The 18,951-nt window shown below is 42.6% G+C and overlaps 1 protein-coding gene across 1 annotated transcript in view; it reads right to left on the bottom strand.

Moving 5' to 3' along the window:
- The window catches only part of GAS6 (growth arrest specific 6), a 78,975-nt gene extending 64,182 nt beyond the window's left edge, over positions 1-14,793 (bottom strand). Inside the window, exons 1-2 of the mRNA XM_050922003.1 lie at positions 14,676-14,793; positions 13,937-14,103 (exon numbers count right to left, since the gene is read on the bottom strand). Of these exons, the coding sequence (XP_050777960.1) occupies positions 13,937-14,103; positions 14,676-14,745 (237 nt within the window). The 5' untranslated portion in view covers positions 14,746-14,793. The remainder of the gene's footprint in view (positions 1-13,936; positions 14,104-14,675) is intronic.
- Between the last annotated feature and the right edge of the window lie 4,158 nt (positions 14,794-18,951).

Genomic DNA, 18,951 nt, shown 5'->3' with positions numbered 1-18,951 from the left:
CACCACGTATTTAGAGAAGATGGAAGAACATCAACTCAGAAAGCAGTCCTTAAGTAAATCACAGTATATAAATAGCTCTTCTGAAAGCATAACCAAGACCTTGCCTACAAGAGGGAAATTTTCCCACTGTGGCTAAAACTAAGTCTGCAATATTGGGAGCCCTAGAGTAGACTGTCTATCAATTGCCTGTGTTTTGTTTTTGTGTCATATCATGTAACCCTTATCAGAGACGGGTCTAATCAACACAGTGCTTACACACTGGTGGCAGCTGGTGAGAGTTCATCTACACTAGGGCTTCCAATGTTGTTAACACCAGCATGTCTACTAAACAGTGTTAGCAAAAGTGGGTTGTTCTATGAACATTTTCTCAGTGTAGACAGGGACACAGTCCTTCAAGCGAGACAACATCTGAATTTCTAATGTTCAACAACAACAAAAAGCGGGGGAGGGGAGAATCTTCTCAGGCCTTCTTTAGACTTCACAAACAAAGCATAAATGGACATAAAAGCCAATTTACTTTTTCTTAGCAGCTCTGCTTTAATAGCCCAGATTTTTTTTTACCCTCAAGAAACAAAATGTAGTGCAACAAAACCTGCATCAGAACACTATGCTTTCCCTAGCAGAAGACAGGAACCATCTTATCGACCTTCATCAGGAGAGATACTCTGTAGATCCATGGAATCAGCACAATAACTTGTAATTGAATTCGTTTGGTTTTCTGGACTACTTGCAACATTTTACAATTAAGTGACAACCCCTGCACCATTTACTGTTATTCAAAACCTTACATGGATCTTGCCTTCCACTTTCTCTTTATTGAGTAGGTTTTCATCTAGGATTCATAGATTCCAAAACCAAAAGGGACCATTGTGATAATCTAATCCGACTTCTTGTACAACACAGGCCACAGAACTTCCCCAGAATAATTTCCGCAAAATATATTTTAGAAAAACATCCATGTGGCACAGCCTCCTGGTTCACAAATGTAATTTGCGCTTCCAAACTATGCGCTTGCATTTTTTTTGTTTTATGCTTGCAAATGACTAGCCAGTGCAAATGTAAGTCATTATATCTAGCTACAAGTCCAACTGGCTGACTTTTGCCTGCAATGATACCAGTAATCATTTGTGTCAGCAAATTATTGCACACATTTTAAGGGTGTAAATTCAGCACTATAGCCCTAAAATTCCCGGGCATAAAGGGAAAAGGAGGAGGTCTGCTTGAAGTCTAATAACATAATTATAGCACTGTGCTATAATTAATAATTTCCAATCAAATATGTAAATTCAGCTTGAACTAATACCTTGTTGAGTGCCCAAGCCTTCTTTCTCATAAATGGCTTGTCAGCCCAGTCATGGATTATGATCACAAAGGGCTCAGCCCTGGAAAGTGTTGAGCCTCTACAGCAAGCTGCTGAGCCTTATTAACTCCTATTAACTTCAGTAGGAGTTGAGGATATTCAGAAATTCGTGTGGTATTCTGCATATTGCAGAATCAGGCTCATAAATAGTTCACAGCTTTTCTCTGTGTAATTTTTGACCAAACAACACTTTACAGGACCTAGCAAGTCAGCTCAACACCCAACTAGAGTTTCGATCCATCTTCAGTACTGCCACAACACAAACTTGTATCTTCTTTGGGTGGTACTTGTGCAGTGTGGAATGGGCATGTAACAGGCACTGTGCCCAACTATCCCATAGCACAAATAGTATGACTATCCCCAGGGCTGGTGCAACCACTAGGCGAACTAGGCAGTCGCCTAGGGCAGCAAGTGGTTAGGGGCACCCAGGGCCATCCTCAGGCATAGGCAGCTGGGTAGGGCACCTGAAAATTTGGGGCACCACTGGGTCTTAGTGTCCACCCTACCAGTTTTCCTATCCCTGTTCTGTCCCTGTCTGCAGGCTCCGAGTCTGCCTGGGAAGGGAATCCAGTAGTTAAAAGAGAAAAAAAGTCTCCAACCTGCCAGACTATTAGCACAACACTGACACTGTTAAAGAGCCATTTAAGGGGTAATGAAGACATTTTAACAGGCATTTGCCAGCCTCCAGGTATCTACTGTCAGTTTCTGAATGTACTGACAAAAACAGTTGTGCATGACTAATATTTACTCAGAACATGTCAGTCTAAAGGACGTTAGGTTTAAAATTTGCTTTAAAAAATATTTAATTAGTGAGTTGGTGAAGATTATAAAAATAACATCTCTAAAAAATCCTTGCACAGATTTTTAGATGCACAATCATCTTTAGCCTTAAATGCTTGGATCTTCAGACATATGTTTTTTTAAATAAATTCTTCAAAAAAGACCAGCCTTATCTAAAATACACATTTTATTACTATAGTAAAAAAAACACAACAACAACAAAAAACTTACTTCCAAAGTCTTCCTATCCTTTCTGCCATCCGCTTCTCGTTTCACCCCTGCCCTCTTTGAAGGAAGCAACAGCCCTTTACTTCCAAATAGCTGGACAAAGAGTTTCCCTTTCTTTACTTCTGACTATCTGATGAACTAGTTTTAAACAAAATCAATATTTTAGTAAGATATAAAATCCTTTGTTATGCCTAAAATCTTTGGAAACATTTTTTAAAGTTGGTGAAATTTCATAAACATGTCTATTGTTCTGGAGATCTCACACAGTAAATTATTGTTCCCTTTTTCTAAAAGCAATGAACATTGTTATGAACACACTAAACCTCTGTGACTGATTAATTTAAAGTAATGTCCGTTTCAGTGAGTTAAATATGCAGTAATCTGGAATGATTACTTTATGAAGGCGTAAGAGTACATTTAAAATATAAAATCAGCTTAGAAATACTAATTAAGAAAATGTACAAACAGAGAAGAGATGCATCATGTATTCCATAATATTTAATGTTGTATTCAGCAAGACAGCTGACTCACCCTTCCTACAAAGTTTTTGCAAATAAATGTCTGAAACTTCAGGGCACATCAAAAAACCTGTGACTGAAGTTTTTTATTCCCAAGTTTAGTGTTTTTAATTAGGTACCTTCTGCATGTCCATTTTGCATGAGGGAGAGGGTACAGGGGTCTCTGCGGGGAACTGTGACTCTCCACCACCATGAGGCGGGCCGGGCGTCTTGTTATTCTTTCTGCCTTGTCCCTCCGCCTCTGCCCCCGCCCCCGCCCTGCAGCAAGTTCAGGCTGCCCATTGGGCATAGGGGCACCAGTTTAATAATACTGCATAGGGCCCTATAAATCTTAAAGACAGCCCTGGGGGAGCCAAAAAGCGGTGCCCTGGCTCAGCAGGGAGGAGCCACATTTCAGAGGCACCGGAGAGCCAGAGCATTGGCTTGCTGGGGAGGTGAGCCCTAGCCATGGAGGAGTCGGTGCGGCACAGGAGGGTGGGAGCCCTGCAAAGGCAGTGGTGCTGCTAGCAGGGAGCAGCCGTGCCCCCCACCCCTCCTGCACAGGCTGTGGCCTGGCTTCCCCCCGGGGGGCTCCTGCAGGCTGCAGCAGATGCATGTGGGCAGAAGCCCCCGTGCGCCCCCTAGCTCATCCCTCGCCACACTCAGGGTCTGCGGCTCCTGGGCATGTGAGCTGCCACCAGGGCACAGGGCCCTGAGCCTGCTCTGGGAGGGGCAGCGGCGGCAGCAGCTCACACTCCCGGGAGCTGCAGAGCCCGAGCATGGCGAGGGGGGAGTCAGGGGGTTCAGGGGGGCCTCTGCCTGCATGTATCTGCTGCAGGAGCCCCCAGAAGGCAGCTCCTCCCTGCCGAGTTGCTGCAGCGGCCCAAGCCTGGCAAAGCCAGTGAGTGGACTCTGGGCAGGGACCACCAGGGTGGGGTGGAGAGGGCTCACGGGGCGGGGGGGGGGAGAGCTGTGCACCCTCCAGGGGAGTTCAGGGGGCGGGGAACCTGGTCTGGGGAGCAGCCCCTGGGCACATCTGGCCCCTGGGGTCTATAAAGGCTCGTTGGGATTTGCCCCTCAATGAACCAATGTTACCGCAGGAGGGGGGCGCGCAAGGTGGAAGTTTCGCCTAGGGCACAAAATATCCTTGCAGCAGCCCTGACTGTGCCTTCCACTGAGTTGCTGACTTTGCCCAATAAACCACTAACCTTTACTATAACATACATTTAAGAAAAGGATTTCTAGCACCAGCAGTTGTGTTTCTATTCTAAGGGAATACAAGGTGTCGTTATAGAACCAGAGAAGCTGGAAGACAGAAAGTTTAAAACATCTTTTCTTTCACTGAGACACAGGACTGTTTCCAAACAGCATACTCTTGAGCACCAGTCAAGGATTTTTGTGGTCAAAAATTAAAATTAAAAATAAAACCATAAAACCAAGTTTGCATGAATTAAAGAAAATAATATCAAGACAGTAACAAATGGAAAGAAAAGAAACCGCCACATAGCTCATTGTTGAACAGAAGGCAAACAGCAAATAATGAGGGTTTCTACTGGCAGTCTGAGATTCCCATTCTTGACTGGGAAATAATTATTTGAAATGGATTAGAATGAGCCTCCTGTTCAAATGCTAGGATATTTGTTAATGATTTTGGATTGCAGTCTGTCTCCACTGGGTTGGTTATAAACTATGTTAATCTAGTCCAGTTTTTAAATTACTCATGCCATAAGGATTCCTCTATCACTTCTATGGGGAGTCCACCTATCTTCCACTGGTACCATATTTTTCCTCAGCTATAATAACCTGCAATTTTAAAAGGATGAATTTAATTTGTTCTCCAGTCTCTATTTACCTAACCTCTTTACAAATCATCCCTAATACCGCATTGCATCCTCTTTAGTTGCAACACATCCCAATGTGTATTATTTGTAAATTTAACTAATCTATTGTTTATCCCTCTTTGGATCATTAATAATGACATTAAAAAAACCTGGACATAACTATCCCTGGTGTAATCAAAAAGGACATCTCCCCTCCACTTGATACATTACCATTTATCAGCAGCAAAGAATCCTGTGGCACCTTATAGATTAACAGACATTTTAGAGCATGAGCTTTCAAGGGTGAATACCCACTTCGTCAGATGCATGTAGTGGAAATTTCCAGGGGTAGGTATATATATGTAAGCAAGCTAGAGATCATGAGGTTAGTTCAATCAGGGAGGATGAGGCCCTGTTCTAGCAGTTGAGGTGTGAAAACCAAGGGAGGAGAAACTGGTTTTGTAGTTGGCAAGCCATTCACAGTCTTTGTTTAATCCTGAGCTGATGGTGTCAAACGGTGGTGTCACCCCTCTGATACTTGATTACCATTTATCGTTACTCTTTGGGATCATTCAGTCATACTTCAAACAGAATGACTAGGCACATATCCCATCCATTCTGAATTAAATGTTCAAGTCAGGCCTCAGAGAACACTGTATTACGTCTTTTACTGAAGTACAGATACATTACACTACATCTATCACATTCCCTTAGTCTATTGATTTTATTCCACTGTTGTATACAGTGTTGTTGTAGCTGTGTGGGTCCCAAAATATTTGAACGATAAGGAAGGTGAGTTAATATCTTTTATTGTTTTGCTCTTATTTCAATTATTTACACATAGGGTTTTTTAATTTAAAACTTCATTACCGCAGAACCTGAGCACTTCACCACATGAATAGACTCAGGCTGCGTCTACACTACAGGCCTTACAGCGGCACAGCTGTACCACCGCAGCGGCACTGCTGTAAGGTCTCCCACGTAGCCGCTCTTTGCCAACAGGAGAGCGCTCTCCTGTTGGCATCATTAAACCACCCCCAACAAGTGGCAGTAGCTATGCCAGCAGAAACGCGTCTCCCACTGACATAGCAGTACCCACACGGGTGCGTCTGTTGGTGAAACTTGTGTCAGTTAGGGGTGCGTTTTTCACACCTTGACCAACAAAAGTTTTACCAACAGAAGTACTAATGTAGACATACCCTTAGTCTCAGAGCAGACAGACAACTGAGGAATAGGAAAGTTCAGCAACATGCCCAAGATCACACTGGAAGTCTGTAGTGGAGCCAAGAATTAAACCTAGATCTCCTGGGTCCCAGTCCAGCCTCTCAATGACAAAGCCATCCTTCCTTCCCCATTCAGTGCTGATGAACTGTTCTGGAACTCACTGGAACACTCTTCCAGGAGTAAATCTGATGCTTGCTGTCCTGAAAAGCACCACCACCAGGTGTCATTCAGAACAATGATGGTCAGCCCAGTTGCAGTCTCTCATTCATTTCTCCCTCCTTCTCTTCAGCTAGGTTCCCTTTGTCCTACACTGGCAGGCAGCACAAGGCGCCTTAGCGTAGGCAGGACACCAAGGCTTGCTCTTTTTCCTCAGCTTCACAAGCCTCTCCCTCTTTGGGTTTCACTGTTTATAATCAAGGAAACAGAAAAAAGGAACCTCACTAACAGGGATGTTGCTGAAGCAGAGCGCCTAGGGAATAGACTGCCACAGTAAAACAGCCATGAAGGGAGCAGACAGGGAGGAGGAGAGATCTGTTCAATAACTTCCACCAGATATGAAAGAAAAAGAGTGATTTAAGGAGATGATGAATCCTGGTTTCAAGTGGCTTGGAATATTGTCACTTAATATTTGTTCAATTATCTTACTAGGGTTTGAAGCTGGGTGTGTTGGATGATAGTTACCAGGATTACATTTTTCCATTTTAAAGGAGAACAGTATCACATTTTCTGGTTTCCTTCCAATCCTCTGGTGCTTCACAGGTTCTTCATAACTATTTAAAAGTAACTGTCAATGGTTCATTAAGTTCATTTAAGACCCTGGAAAGCACAAACTGTAACTGCCAATTTGTACATATTCAATGTTTCCAACGTAATCCTTTACCTGATTTTCATCAACAGATGTACTAAGAGTCCAATTCCTCTTTTCTTTATTTAAAAAGAAAGCTGTTCTGCCATTTTAGAATCATAATTGATTTTGTTTCCCCTGACTTCTTAATGGGCCTGTTTTCTCTCTGGTATTTATTCCCTACTCTCCCCTCCACCCCACAATATAGTTATAAAAGTTCATTGTATCCTTAGAATTTTTTGGCTCACACTACCACACTAACTCATTCTGATTTTCCTGTGCTTCTTCCTTTGCTCCAACCCTGTACAATCCCACTCCCTCACAATTCTCCATTTTAAGTTTCCTTCTTCCATCAAATATTTGAACAATCTCTCATAACCCCATATTAGCCGCTTCTAGTTTCTCATGTTTTTCCTCACAGAGGAACTGTGGTCCTTTGTGTGTTAGTTATGATGTGTTTCAGGATTCCCAGCTTTCTTCCACACTTGCGAAAGTGGACACAGCTCAAACAGGCACAACTCCAGTAGAGTCAGTGACAAATTTGGCTCATCTCTTCCAGTACAGTTTCCTGCTGCACTGGGTTCACAACATTTCTTAATTTCCCCAAAATTTCCTTTCTTGAAATCTATATATCTTCTACAGTTGTGTCTGGGATTCCCTTCTGTACTATACTTAGCTTAGGTCATTAGAACAAAACTCTTCTCTACTTCTCACTCTCTTGGACACATTTAGCATTAGCATAAACAAATACCACTCTAATGACTAACTGAGCTGGCCCCTTTTATGCCAGCAGTAAATTTGGCCCTTCATTTACAATATAGCAAAATACTTTAAGAATATAAAATGTTAAAAAAAGATTTTGCAGAACAAATCTTGCAAGATTTTGCCTTGATTGAGATAATATTCTGTAAAGGGATGAGGACTTCTAGGCTGAAAGATAATATAAATATTATTCATGTCTAGACTACATATATCCACTAACAGAACCTGAAGACATTTTACACCTCTCAGCTCCCCTTCCCTCATTACCTTTCTTCTTACTTTTCTAACGTGATATTAATATTTAGATATCTATATTTACATTGCTATTATTAGAAGTGTGACCTAAATATTTCTACTGCCAACATCCTTCCTAGAAGAGGGGAGTAAAGTTTCAGAAACTGTAGTCTATGTTTGTAACTTAACTGTGTTGTATTGTACACATCATGTGATAGGACAACAACATTCATACTTAACAAGACCACTCAATTGAACTATATAGCTGACCTTTACTATACACAGGCCATTGCTCCTGCTTCATAAATACAAATTCTTGGTAAGCTCAGCTGAACACAAAGAATGAGGAGGGTTTTTTAAAAATATGATAAGAGGCACTCACTGTGATTCATACCTTTCCTAGAAGAGTTAAATTGTCTATGTCCTTGCAAGCCTTCATGTGTCCACTCTATAGATAAATTCATAACTGAAACCATGCTCAGATCCAGTCTGTCTGGTACTATATCTAGTGCTCTCTGATGCCAGACATCTATCCTGAAGGCAGAAATTTAGAACAACAATGCCAAACTTGCATCCATGTCAAAAAATTCTGCATGGAGAAAAAAAAATCAGAAGACAAAAGACAACTCATGCTTTCTTTATCTCAGATACCATTTTTTGTTTTCAAATCACTAGAAGTAACCATTAGGCAATCAGTGGATTATGCTATATACCTTGAGTAACTATACCAGTTCTCTTGTCTACATCTCTGCCAAAACAGAAGTGTCAAAGGCTGCAAAGCTGTGAACCCTTTGATACACAGTTGGATTTATCCATACGTATCTTGGGAAGTCAGTTGCCCACCCTGCACACAAATGAATATTAACTGGTTTTCCATGTTACATTAAATGTGCACAATAAACACAGAGGGCTAGATCCTTAGCTGGTGTAAACTGACATAGCTCCATTGATTTCAACAGAGCTGAAGTAATTTACCCCAGCTGAGGATCTGGCCAGAATCCTTAAAAGATCTACTGCAGGGGTTGGCAACCTCTGGCACGCGGCTCGTCAGCGTAAGCACCTTGACGGGCTGGGCCAGTTTGTTTACCTGCCGCATCTGCAGATTCGGCTGATCGCGGCTCCCACTGGCTACGGTTCGCTGGTCCAGGCCAATGCGGGCTGCGAGGAGCAGCGGTCAGCACATCCCTTGGCCCGCGCCACTTCCCGCAGCTCCCATTGGCCTGGAGCGGCGAACCACAGCCAGTGGGAGCCGCGATCGGCCAAACCTGCAGATGCAGTAGGTAAACAAACTGGCCCGGCCTGCCAGGGTGCTTACCCTGGCACGCCACGTACCAGAGGTTGCTGACCCCGATCTACTGTAATGAAATTTCAAATGTCTACAGCAAAAATACTAGTAATTTCTTGGTAGTAACAACTGAAAACAAATGACTATTGTGACAAATAGCTGCTGTGGCAGCTCAGTAGCAGCAACAACTGATGAAAACAAGAGACTGCATCCTAACCCCCCTCATCCCAAGCTGACCTATCACACTTTTTAAAAAGTGAAATTCATGCTCACTAAAAAATTGCTAGTTATTTTCCCTTGCACCCTTCATTCTACTCATACAATTGTAGAAATTCCATTTTAGGAATAGGTCAGCCAAATTCCAGACCAGTTTGTCAGCAAGCTAATAGCAGCTGACGGAATACTACAGGCAAATATTTGTGTATTACTGCCTTTCATAAAGGCCCTCATCAACATGTTAACTAAGATAACAGTCTTATCTCTGCATCCAAGATGTTTTGCAACTTCAATCTTATTTATCACACCTAGCTCATTTATTTAAAATGTTACACTAGAAAGCAATCCTCCGCCATTAACATGCTCTCTTTCTTAGTCTTCTCCATCAATATTATCTGTTGAAATTCTCTCTGATTATTTTACTTGCCTCTTTTACCTGCCAAAAGATTTCAGCCTATCCAGGAGTTCTGCAGCAATATATAAAGATGCTGCAATAGGCTTCATTGAAAAGATAGGCTGCAAGACCACGCCAACGTAGCATGTATTTGTTTTTACCATTTATAGTCATACAGATACTACAACCTTGTTTTCTTTTAAGGGTAGGAAAAATTTTCAGACTAGAAATGTAACAAATGATCTTCCCTCCTCCAGTCAGGGACTAGTCAATATTCTCCCTAATATAAAACAACCACTTATTTGCAAGCTTTTTATTTAACCCTACCTGGTATAATATGACTAGCAGCTGATTCAAGTAATCACAAATGTAGCAACACCACCATTCAGGTTTAAGAAAGTTTACGTCTTTGCTAACATCTGTTTGCAGGTGTGTTTCCGAAGAGTTGGTCAATAAAACAATGTGTGCAAGACACCAAAATGACAACCATGTAGTCATCCTACCTACTGTAGGTGCAAGTCAAAAGGTTTCATTTCTGTTTACTGGGTCAATAGAGCTATCTTTCCACAAGATAAAAATCCAAAATTGGCTCTGGAGCAAACTTTATAGGATTAGCAGGAAATCTAGGCTTTTTACTTGACCAGCTTAGCACATACTGAAGTACAACTTGCCTTGTCTTGACTAGAGGTTTTTGAAGGCATTAAACTGAACTAGCTAATATGATTTCATATCATTTCTTTAAATCTAAGAGTTTGTCTACATAAGGAGAAAGCCTGCAGTAGCTAGCTATTCTGCACCAACTCCCCCTGCAGTCTCTATTCCCGCATGCTAAGAGTGCCTCTGTGCGCATAAGCTTACACTTTGGAAATGAATTAAACTCAACTGCCCAAGGTTTAGTGTGCAATAAGAATGTTCACAAGGGGAGTTAAAGCATACTAGCTACTCTGCACTAAATTCACACCCTTGTTTACTATGCTCTAGCTACCTTGTGTAGACAAGCCCTTAGTTTAGACTAAATCTTAGACTGTGTCTACACTACAAAATTAAGATGACCTAATTTATATCAGCATACAGTCACTGCAGTAATTACATCGCTTGGGCGCATCTGCATTTTGCTCCTTTGTCTCAGCAGTGTCTCCCCTCATCAGGAGTGCTTGCATCAATTGTACTGTCAGTGTGGGGCATTGAAAGCCGGTAATAGTCAACATAAGCAACGTGGTGACTATACTGACACCGTGTCAACCTAACTACATCAACCTTGACTCTACACCACTCATAGAAGTGGAGTTATTAAGTCGGCATAGCGGGGCAGTTACGTCTGCAGGAGCAAAATGTAAGTGTAGACACTTCTATAGTTAGGTCAATGTAAGCTATCTTGCGTTGACCCAACTCTGTAGTGTAGACCAGACCTTAGGCTCCAAAAAGTGTAATGAGAAGCAGTTATTCATGTGACTATGCCCATGCTCTTCTAGCGCTTTAAAGATAATGATCAGGAGCTTGGAGTAGATCTGGGGCTGGATAAGCCCCAGTGCATAGATCAGAGTGTTGGAATGATGTAGTCCACAATTTATAGATGTCTGTTGAACCAGTTACACTTACTGGTTAGCCTTCAGGATCAGCCGTAGAATACACTACAGTAGTCTCTTCTTGATATGACCAAAGCATAGATCACTGTGATTCGGCCCACATCCAAGAAATAAAGATGCAATCTCCAGCCATCCTGAACAACTTGAGGACAGACTTCCTCTGCTAAGAGGTGAGGTCACAGCTAGTGCTATTACTCAAACTGCAATCTAACTTCATTTCCGTCTTTCCTGAACTGAGTCTGAGCCAGCTGTTTCTCATAGGTCCCTGATTCTCTCTGTCAACAAGGTAAGACTGTTATCTGTGTATTAATAGCATCACAGATCACAGCATCTAGCAAATCCCCTCAGTTGTCTCATATAAAAGTAAAGAAGGAGAGGGGACAAGATTAAGCCATGTGCGGTTCTACAGATGAGAACACTAAATGATGAGGAACAACTGGCCATCAAAATCTCCTAGGCTCTGTCAAAGAAGCAATAGTGTTCCCTGAATGGGACTTCATCTATCCCTGCTACTTTATGATTAATAGCACTGTAGGCTGCCAACAGATGTAGTAATAATAGCATAGGTATTTTACCTCTGTCCATAATCCTTAGCTGACTGTCCAGCAGCACAAACGCTGTCTCCATGCCACATATAGATCTGCAACTAGACTGGAAGGGGTGTAAGATTTGTCTCAGGCAAAAACCACATGTGCAAATTCCTAACAAATTCAGCATTCTAGGTGGGCTGGTGGCTGTCTCAGGAGAGGACCTACAGAGCTTGGGGCATTTTAACACACAGCATTTTGGGTGCATGTAGAATATGCAAGTGGATACAAATATTAGAGGCCTGTAACCTTGACAATATTCCCTTATAAGTTCCCCCCCCAAAATTAGGAAGAGACCAAACAGCTGCAATAAAATAAAATTCACAAATATAAAACAAAGCATTATCAACTGCAAAAATGTGTGTTATTCAAAAGGTACTTAAATTCCCTGAGACCTAGCCATGTTATTTATTTAAAGCTACAGAGAAGATGTAAAATCCAAATGACTTCATTGTCTTCATAATAGCAATAAAGCTTTATAATTTTCAAAAGTGTGAAATAACTGCCAGTATTATTCTTCATAATTATATATGTTTACGGCAGCCTACTCTTCCAGTGAAGAAGTCTGTGAGTACGCCATACACTTGCTCACCCTCGCCAATTTCTTGGCTAAAATCCAATAAATAGAAGTAGTGAACTCCGATTAACTTTATTTACCGAAGGCCAAAGTTCACATTTTGGATATATTTTTGCTGCATAACTACACTGAATGAGTGCAAGATTCTACTAAAACATTTTAGCTCAATGGGAATATTGGAAAATAATTGTGTCAGCCAGTCTGATACCACATTATGTGTGTTTATATTGCATTCAATCTATGTATTTTACAGAGCACCAAACAGTATTGTATCTAGGTACAAACGTATCCACGCAGGCAAGAGTGTAACAGACACTTAGTGGACCTAACTAAACAGGAGTTTGATCTTAAACTCTGAACTGCAGATAGAAGAAAAACCAATATTAGAATCTGTTGCAAATTGAGGTCCTTTTTACTTTTGCTTTGTAACTATCCACTGCACTGTGATGTAGGGCATTCAGTGCACTGTTAGCCTATTAAAGTATACATGTCAAGACATGTTTTCATTTAAACATAAAACATTAAGTCAAGAGGAAAAGCCAAGTCCTGTCCCATCTCCCCGCCCAGAACCCTGAACTACGAATCTCCGCCCACTCAAAAAGCATCAAACCATTAACATGAACACATTGTGCAATATTAAGCCTCATCTCTCCAAGAAATTCACTCTCCACCACCAAACTAATCCCTGATAATCCCTGAAAGGGGGCAGCCTATTCAAAACAGCACACCCAGAAGGTGCAAGCTAACTGGAAAAGAAAAGAAGCAAACTTCAGTAAAACAAGACAACAATAACCATACAAAGTGCCACAGAAACAGAATACTCAAGATTCATGAGGACTTTACATTGTTTTTGTAGGCTGTGACTGAGTGTGAAGCTAGATGATGTGCAGATTTATAGCATTTTTAATAACATGGCATTGCTGTAAAAGTCATTATTTCTGGCCTCCACTTTCTTATTTAGAACAATCCCAATCTTAAACCACAAACTCAAAATACTCACTAAAAAAGGCTTGAAAGTTTTAAAAAGAGTATTTATGATGTATTTCTTCGTGAAATTTCTTTGATGACATTGTTTTGGGACACAGCTAAAATGATTTTAAATGCCTGGGGTTTCAAGGCATGGGGGGTAGAAGGGGGAAGAGGGAGACAAAGGTGTCCAGACAAAAATGCTGTAACACTGTCACCTTGATGCAACTCCCTTGACTTGCTGGAGTTACATCAAGGTGAATGTAACCCTTTAAGTCTGAACTCAGAATAGTGATATTTTAAATAGGAATCTCATGTAAAATTATATCAGCCCAGTAAATGTATCCAGATTTTTTTTAAACTGTACTTGCTTGGCCTGACAACACTCACACAACCCTACTGAGGGAAGCGCTGGTTATGCTGTGGTTTCAGTTATTTATCTAATGGTTCGCCTCCTCCCCCAAACAACTTCCCCAGCTGTGCAGACAGCTGGCGCCCTCATTCCAGCTGTTGCCGGAGAGCGAGGGACTGTCAGCAAAACCCTAATATATCAGCAGCTCCGCTCATCACTCTTACCGTCTCAGGGTCGTTTTCAAACACTTCCCTGGCTTCTTCCTTGTTGCACAGCTCCTCTACGCACTCCCGCTCCAGGTGGCCTTGCTTGGTCTCCTCGAAGATCTGGTAGGCTCGGCGCTGCCTCTGCCGCAAGAACTGGGCAGCCTCCGGGGCGCTCAGCAGCACGGCTGCGGCCGCAGACAAACACCGGGCAGGGGGAAAGCAGTGATAAATACAGGACTCAAACCGCGTCACAGCAGTCCGGCCCCGCTCCAGACACCTTGCGACACGCACCCCCTGCTGCACAGACACCAAGTCACTCCGCACAAAGCACCGCCACTAGCACGTCCTCTCCCGCAGCGCCTGCCCGCACGAGACACACTCATGCACCTCCCTCCCCAAACACCGAGCAGACGCGGCATTGCACCACCCGCCCCCCCGTGCAATGCCCCAGGGGTGCGCTCACACCCTGCCTGCCCCTGCAGCCCCCTAGACCCACGCCACACGCGTGCAACCAGCTATGCCCCCACTACTCCTGCCCAAACAACAATGCCAGTGTCCGTCCCGCCCCACCCCTCCCCCGTCCCGCCAAACGCTCGCCGGGTGCCCTTGGGAGAAAAGGGGGGAGCTGCTGCTGCTGCTGCTTTCCTCCGCACACCGTCGCAGAGGCTGGGCTGGTGCATGGCTGCGGGGGAGGGGGGTCCCGGCGAGGGGCGCTGTTCTCCCCCCTGGGCTGGGCGGCGGCCCCCGAGGCACTCACTGGGCGAGGAGTCCGTAGCCAGCAGGACTAGCAGGAGGGCAGCCCCGAGGGCGGCCGCGGGCTGCGCCATGCTGCGGCAGTGCCGGGCTGGAGGAGCGGAGCGGTCCGGCGCGAGCGGGCAGAGCGCGGCTACTGTGGGAGGAAGGCGAGCGCGCGCGCGTGCAGGCTGCAGCAGAGCCCGGCAGGGGAGTCGCTCGCGCTGCTCTCGCCCAATCATTTGGACCGGCCGGGCCGCGCGGACACACCTATCGCCTCTGGCTCGGTGCAGCAGCGCCGCGGGACGTGGAGGGCGGCCGCATGGAGATGAGCTGCACACAGGGACAGTCCAGCGGGGACTGAACTGCCGGGGCCCTCAGGTGCCTAACGCAGCCCAGTGCGTACCCCCTTTAAAAACAGCCCCGGCCATAGCGCATTCATGCGTTGTGCAAGGGCTCCCCCTTTGCAGCTCATCTGTGGCTCTGGCTCAACTCGCCGCCTTGGTTTGCATTCGCCCCCGTAGTACCTGAACCCTGGAAATCTACGGTCCCGGTTCTGCAAACAGCTTTATGCACCACCTCAGCCGTCCCATTGAACGCAGCTGCTCGCAGGTTTAAGGCTCAGCTTTGAGGATTTACTGCAGTGGGACTAGTTTTGTGCATAAATCAAGCACGTGTGTAAATATGTGTAGGCTTGAGATTTAGGTGATTTAGAAGAGCTAAGTGAGCAACGTGTTGTTCGAATACCTGAAAGGAAGATATATTGATAAACTTAAAGTTTACCCCAGAAGTTGGGTGGGGAGGAGTTCCTCCCTGGAATCAGATTTAATGTAAATTGATTACAACTATTAGTGGGAATAAAGCGAATTAGAGGTCAAACCAAACCCAGTTCTAGTTGAAATAGGGTGCTTAGATTATTTTCCCTCTATATACTTTTCTTCACAAATAAAGGTTCCACTTTTCAGTTTTAAATTTTCAGCTAATGGCCTCCAAGGGGGAAACTTGGAGATTACTTCGATGTTGATTTAACCAAAATGGTGTATTCCCATATCTGCCAATCACTTATGACTCATCAGCAGTTACACTCACAGGTGGCATAGTGATGCTGTAAATGCTTCAAAATACCTGCAGTTTTCAGGCTTATGTAAATAGGCAGAAACATTTTGCCAAACTTGTTGATCAATACATGATGTTTTAATATTTTAAATACAATAAGATATTTGAATATGTATATACTTTCCTGCCCAGAACACAGTAGCAGTTAAAACATGAAATTAGTTCTAAGGACATGAAAAAGGATAGAAAAGTAATGCATAAAATATTAAAATTACACTATATGGAACAGTGATATTCTGCCAGTGTGTCCATTTTTTTATGCCCTGATTGACTTAAAAGATGTTCTATAGGGGCACAGAAATCTTCAGTAGTATGTATGAGCTTGTAGGTCACTGCATGTTAAGAGATATATAGCAGAGAAGACAAAGGTGCTGAGAAAGGCAACACAGATGGCTAGGAATATGGTTGTCCTTGATAAGAGACTACACAATTTAGTATTATTTAGACTCGTAAGGAAAAGACTTAGAGGGGATTTGAGTAAGCTATTCAATCTTCTGAAAAGTATTGGTCAGTCACTCTTCTTTACCTGGTCCCTTACCAAAAAAACCAAAGGAATATTTACATTTTGAACAAATTATAGATATCTTATCTTTATGCTATGTATTCTTGGTCTGGAAAGAATCACTGCTAAAGGGCATCATTCAGTCAAATGCTGTAACTGGATATTTTAAAAATTGATTAATTTTGTGATAACATTTGTAGTTGCAGAATGTAGTTGTAAAATGCGAGCTAAGATACTGATAAGAGTAAATGGGTGATCAGAAATCATGCTTCAAGATAAAAGATGATCAACTGTGGTGGTCAGGAAGGAATTATTCTCCCATGTACAGCATTCCATCAGCTAGGTGCATGACAGGGACTCTATCATCCTACGAAGTATTGTGTTGCTCAAGGAAAATGCTAGCCTGACCTCATTGGAGACTGAAGATCTTTATCCTATAGCTGGTCCAGTTTCCCCACTTGGCCAAAATGCTTCTGAGCTGACGTATTAGAAATGAGAGCTAGGCTTGGCAGACTTAGATTTTTATATAAAATTGACAGATAATATTGAAGTTAAAAATTGAAAAAAAGCTTAAATTATCTATTTAAATTATCACAATTGTCAGTAATTATTGGGGAAGGTCAAACAATTATTTAATGGCAATAAATGCTGAAATTCAAAAAAACGTAAAGCTTTATAATGGTTTAAAAAGCACAAATTGGCAACATCACATGTCAAAATATATGAAGTAAATATCCTTATATCAAACTCTAATAAGTTCTCAAGAAGAAGTAAATTTCAATTAGCAGTGGAAATATTGTGTTGGTTTGTTTATGTATGATGAAATCAACGTTTACACCAATGAAAATCTAATCCTTCCAAGCCTAATGATAGCATAGGTGCTGGGACTAGAGGTGCTGCCGCACCCCCTGGCTTGAAGTGGTTTCCATTATATACAGGGTTTACAGTTTGGTTCAATGGCTCTCAGCACAATAAAAATTGTTCCAGCAGCCCTGAATGATAGGATTGTTCCATCACCTTCCTCCTTTGGTCTCTACTGAAACTGTGTAAATTACAGTTGCAAAATTTTCTACATTTTGTATAGCAAAAAATGTGAAATTACATCATATCAGAATATTTTTAAAATTTAAAGGTGGTGGAAAATAGTGTACTTAAATGTGAAAATCCTTACAACTAAGCAGGTAGAATTCAGGATTCTTGATCTAATTACACTACCAGTTGGGAATGTGCCAAAATATGCTTAGCACATTAAGATCTGGAATTTGCTGCTTACTGTTATGAACTGCAGTTCCAAGTCTGATGCTGGGAAATAAACCATAGTTTTCAAGGACAGGAAGCTCTAAAGTTGTCCCCCCTGAGACTGTCTTGGATTCAGCTCAGTGTGATTTCCTTTAATTAGAGGTCAGAATTGTAATTAAAATTCAAAAGTGGCTTCAGGCATTAGCAAAATGAGATGATAATTCTGGGACACACTTGCCCTCTAGGCAAGGTCACCTCAACTATTACAAATGTCCTGGTAATTTTAGGGCCAAATCCTGAGGTAGAGTGCATTGTGTGATGGGATCAGCCCCTGGACTGATTATTGAGGCCAAACATCTAGTGCTGAAGTACAGAATCCTTAGTCCGAGCCTGCAGACACCTGATTTGATACTACAACGGTTGAAGGAAGGGATTAGTGGACATGGCCTACTGCTCTCCTCAATCCAGAATTTTGGACCGGTGGATCTACATTATGCATGGACCAACTACCATGATCTTACTACTAGCGAGCAATTAGGAGGAAGGAAGCAGAATGAACTGCTACTTTTTCATAACAAGGGAGGGGAGGAGAATGGAGAGGTGGGGAAGGAAATGGAACAGGCCGGAGCTGCTCAGGTCTGCACAAATTGGAAGGTTCCACTCCCTTCTCTTCCTTTCCCTCTCATGAAAAATGTAGCAGCCCAGCCTGCTTTCTCCAACTTCCCCTCTTGACTCTTGGGAAAACAATCCTCATATTCCTGGGCAACTGCAATCCAAACACAGCTTGGGTAATCAGTCAATTGGACTAGATAAGGTATTAAGGAGCTGAGCATCATCAGTGCCATGTAAGTTAAAGTTTTATTATAACAAATATGGGTCATACAGTTATCCAGCCCTAAGCAAAATTCATATATAGTATTTTACAAGAAAATGCATAATTTATTTCTTGATCGAGAACAATATGTCCATCATACCCTCCCCTAAATGCTAATATCACTTCTCCATACATTACTACTGAGAAGTTCAAAAAAAAAGAAGAAAAAACTGTCAAGGAAATTTTAAAAATAGGAAAAAATTGTAGCAAAACTCTAATTATCAATATAAACCCCCTATAGTGTGTAACATATTAACCCCAAAGTGGTAAGTAGATTTGTCCAGAGACCAGCTGAATTTTCTTTGGGAAACACACACAGACACTCTTCCACCATTGCCTCTGAAATGGGGCCCTGACCCCTCACTTGCTTATAGTACTCATTAACTTTAATAAGTAATCAAACAAGAAATTGCTTAGGTACATTGAAATTCTGATTCTACTGAAACCAACAGCAAAACTCCCATTGACTTCAGCGGAGCCAGAATATCACCCACAGCATTCTGGACAATTTAAGCCCTTGCAGTTTAGGGCAGATGAGACCCAATTTGTCCCCTTCCCCCTCAAACTTGC

This window comes from Gopherus flavomarginatus, chromosome 1 (genome assembly GCF_025201925.1).
Source record: "Gopherus flavomarginatus isolate rGopFla2 chromosome 1, rGopFla2.mat.asm, whole genome shotgun sequence".
In the NCBI taxonomy this organism is placed as follows: Eukaryota; Metazoa; Chordata; order Testudines; family Testudinidae; genus Gopherus; species Gopherus flavomarginatus.
The sequence above is the reverse complement of the archived record's forward strand: the minus strand, read 5'-3'. Positions and strand labels throughout refer to the sequence as shown.